Source organism: Austrofundulus limnaeus, unplaced genomic scaffold (assembly GCF_001266775.1).
Source record: "Austrofundulus limnaeus strain Quisiro unplaced genomic scaffold, Austrofundulus_limnaeus-1.0 Scaffold58, whole genome shotgun sequence".
In the NCBI taxonomy this organism is placed as follows: Eukaryota; Metazoa; Chordata; class Actinopteri; order Cyprinodontiformes; family Rivulidae; genus Austrofundulus; species Austrofundulus limnaeus.
Window position 1 is genome coordinate 1,417,248 of NW_013952460.1, and position 3,359 is coordinate 1,420,606.

Sequence of the window (3,359 nt, forward strand, 5' to 3'; positions counted from 1 at the left end):
ATTTAACAATTTAATTTGTTTTTTGTCGTTTTGAATCCACAAAATACTTTTTTGGGGGCAGCACTGATTGGCCAAGCAATCTCACATGATCCTCTGCAGCAAGTTATGGCCAAGTGGGGCGTGTCATCACGACTTGACACAAGTGTGTCTTTACCTCCACGGCAGAGGCTCCGCCGAACCCCTGAGACCGGCTCATCGAACCCCTAGGGTTCGATCGAACCCAGGTTAAGAACCACTGATTTAAAGGGTAATAAAATAATTGCTGATGTAATATTTCCCCTATAACTATTACAAAAACACAAAAAAGTATAAATAAGTATTTATACTTATTTGTGACCCCAAATAAGTATTTATACTTGCGTATAAGCTGTTTAGATTGTCAAAAAGCCTGTGTTTTTAGGGTTATTAACAAAGTTCGTGTACTCAGACCAGTAATATTTGGGGTCACAAGTTTTTGCCGTGAATATTTTGTGGGTCAGAAGATAAAAAGTTTGGGAACCACTGCACTTTGGTTCCCAAAGTTGGGCTTGAGACCCAATTATGGGTCATGAAGCACCTTGGATAATCTCCAGAAATAAATTTAAAGGGTAATAAAATAATTGCTGATGTAATATTTTCCCTATAATTATTACAAAAACACAAAAAAGGTATGAATAAGTATTTACATTTGTGTACAAGCTGTTTAGATTGTCAAAAAGCCTGTGTTTTTAGGGTTATTAACAAAGTTCGTGTACTCAGACCAGTAATATTTGGGGTCACAAGTTTTTGCCATGAATATTTTGTGGGTCAGAAGATAAAAAGTTTGGGAACCAGTGACTTAAGACACCTAAGTTGAATATTCCTCATCAGTCTGACTCACCGCTTCCCTTAAACAACCTCTGCAATCCTACAGGTAGGTGGTCTGCATTCACCATCACTCTATAGGAGGGGGGAATCAGCTTCTCAGTGATGCTCTTGATGCACTGGAGCCTTTACAGTGGTCATGAAGCTCTCCCTCACCACCACCCACCCCTCTCCTTCGCCTGGAGGAGCAGACAGCCTACCTAGACGGGTGCAGGAAAGAGCAAACCATGGTGGTCGCTCTCAAAATGAGAGACCACCGATAATCCGCACAGCCCCGCCGCAGTTATAAGATGCACAATCAACAAGTCCTCATCCGCTCGCACATGAATATAATAATAAAAAATAAAAAAATAAAACAGGCTGTCGATCAAAGTTGTCAACCATGATGGCAGGCTGCAGCAGGCACAGACACACACAGAGAGACGGTACCTTGTGGATGTGCCCTTCCTCACATCGCAGATGCTGCATTTGAACGCCTCGGCGGTGTTCCTGTACGTGCACACGCTACAGTCCCAGTAGCCGTCGTCGGCGCTCTGTTTGGCTTGTCTTTTTGGCCTTAAGAATGAGACAAAATGACAAGTTAGTTTACGGTGAATAAATATAAAAAACACCACCGACACGTTCATTTAATTAACAACACGAGAGACGGGGGGAACGTGACCCCGCCGCCTGTACGAGCCGCTGAAGCCAGCACAAAAGCATGGCGGGGTTGTCATTAACGTTTGTGGGTTCGAAACCCGACAGCTCCTCGTTGGTTGGTGGCGAGGCGGGCGACTATCTACACCGTCCGACTGTATCAGCTAGGCTAGCAGCAGGCAGGGAAGCGCTGCTGGAAAAAAAAAAAAAAAATTTGGTACCGAAGCTCAGTAGGTCGGCTGACGAAAGCAGTATCAAACAAAGCCCATTTCGACATTGACCCATCGGAAGGTCTCGTCGAACCGGAGGAGCATTAAAAGGACTGCCAGACACATCCTCGGAAACATTTCTCTTTGTCTGTTGAAGTGACTGGGCTGTAGGGAGAGCGAGGAGCCGCCATAGTGACTGCACTATTCTAGCTAGCTGTGGCATACCAACGGAAAAAAAAGGGAGAAACGAGCTCCGCGCGAGAGACAGAAACGCATCCGAATCTCGATCCCGAAACGTGGCGGACGGACGCTACATCGACGGCGGACGGTCCTCTTACCTGGTAGGGCTCTTTTTGTCGCCCATGGTGACAAATAATCCTCGAAAATGAGAAGAAAAGAGGGGGGGCCTCCTTTAATTGTCAGAGAGTGAAGTAGGATCCAGATAGAGCCGCTGCTGAAGCTGTTGGCAGACAGGCTCCACTCAGCGCTGGCTCGAGGCACGGCACAGCGACTGCACACTGGGTCATGTGACCAGGCGCGGACCAATCAGCGCGCGGGCAGGTTTAAAAGTCTGAATGTGTGTTTGGTGGATTTTTTTTAATAAACTACTGAAGACATCTGACAGATCTCCTGAACCCACACATTAACCAAGCCTGCAGACCGTAGTGTTACCATTGTCATATACACAATTATTCTGCTACTAAAACAAATGTTTGCAGGGCTCGCACAACACATTACAAGTGGTTTGTTAAAAGAAAAACATTGAGTGACTCTTAAAATGTATTATTCTCAGGTAAGAGAAAAGTAAAAGGAACTACAATATTACAGAAATGTTAAGAGAATCATTGCAGAATATATTTTTAATTCAAACTGGAGTACTCACAATGGGAAGTGTTAGAGGAMAATAAATGACATTTACAGTAATTAGGATGGACCAGAATTTGTTCATTAATCTCTCACAGAGCAAGCTGAGTGGAAGGACCTCTCTGAACATTATTTTTATCTTTATAGTTACAAAAATGAACAGCCTAACTCTCACAGAAGGAATGCATTTTCTCCCCTGCCAGAGTTTTGGACAGCAAGCATTTASAAATTTGCGCCAATTTCAGTGTTGTATAAAGTACCACAAAGTAATACTTGAGTAAAAGTACAAGTATCTTATCAAAAAATGACTTTGGTAAAAGTTAAAGTCTCCTTTAGGAATATTACTTGAGTAAAAGTCTTAAAAGTATGTGATTTTTTTTGTACTTAAGTATTAAAAGTAAAATTGATTTAAAATGAGCAGTTAGATTTTCTGTAATGACATTTATTAGGAGGTGACCTCCCCAAAAAAATGCAGAAATGACTGTTGTGTTAATATAATGTTTAATTGATGTTAAATTTAGGATGCACTGGTCCAGCTCTTTCAGTTTATATACATATATCAAGGCTGCACAAACATTTTCCACAAAATGAAAATCTATCTGAGGGCTGCGGTTAAATGCAATAATTTAATTCATGAAATACAAATACTTCTTAAGTACAGTCCTTTTATTTTAATGATTATGTCCTGCTGGAGTGTGACATATTTTGTTTGTGTACAAACTAATATGGTATCAGAATTTTATATATTTATACCTCTCATTTAACCACAATTAAGTTTACTCTATGTAAGAGGTACAATTTATATGG

At 41.5% G+C, this 3,359-nt stretch overlaps 1 protein-coding gene across 1 annotated transcript in view; it reads right to left on the reverse strand.

Moving 5' to 3' along the window:
• rybpb (RING1 and YY1 binding protein b) overlaps positions 1-2,206 on the reverse strand; it is a gene marked incomplete at its 3' end in the record, with an annotated part of 25,580 nt that extends 23,374 nt beyond the window's left edge. Inside the window, 2 exon segments of the mRNA XM_014009475.1 lie at positions 1,273-1,398; positions 2,027-2,206. Coding sequence (XP_013864929.1) covers positions 1,273-1,398; positions 2,027-2,052 — 152 coding nt within the window.
• Between the last annotated feature and the right edge of the window lie 1,153 nt (positions 2,207-3,359).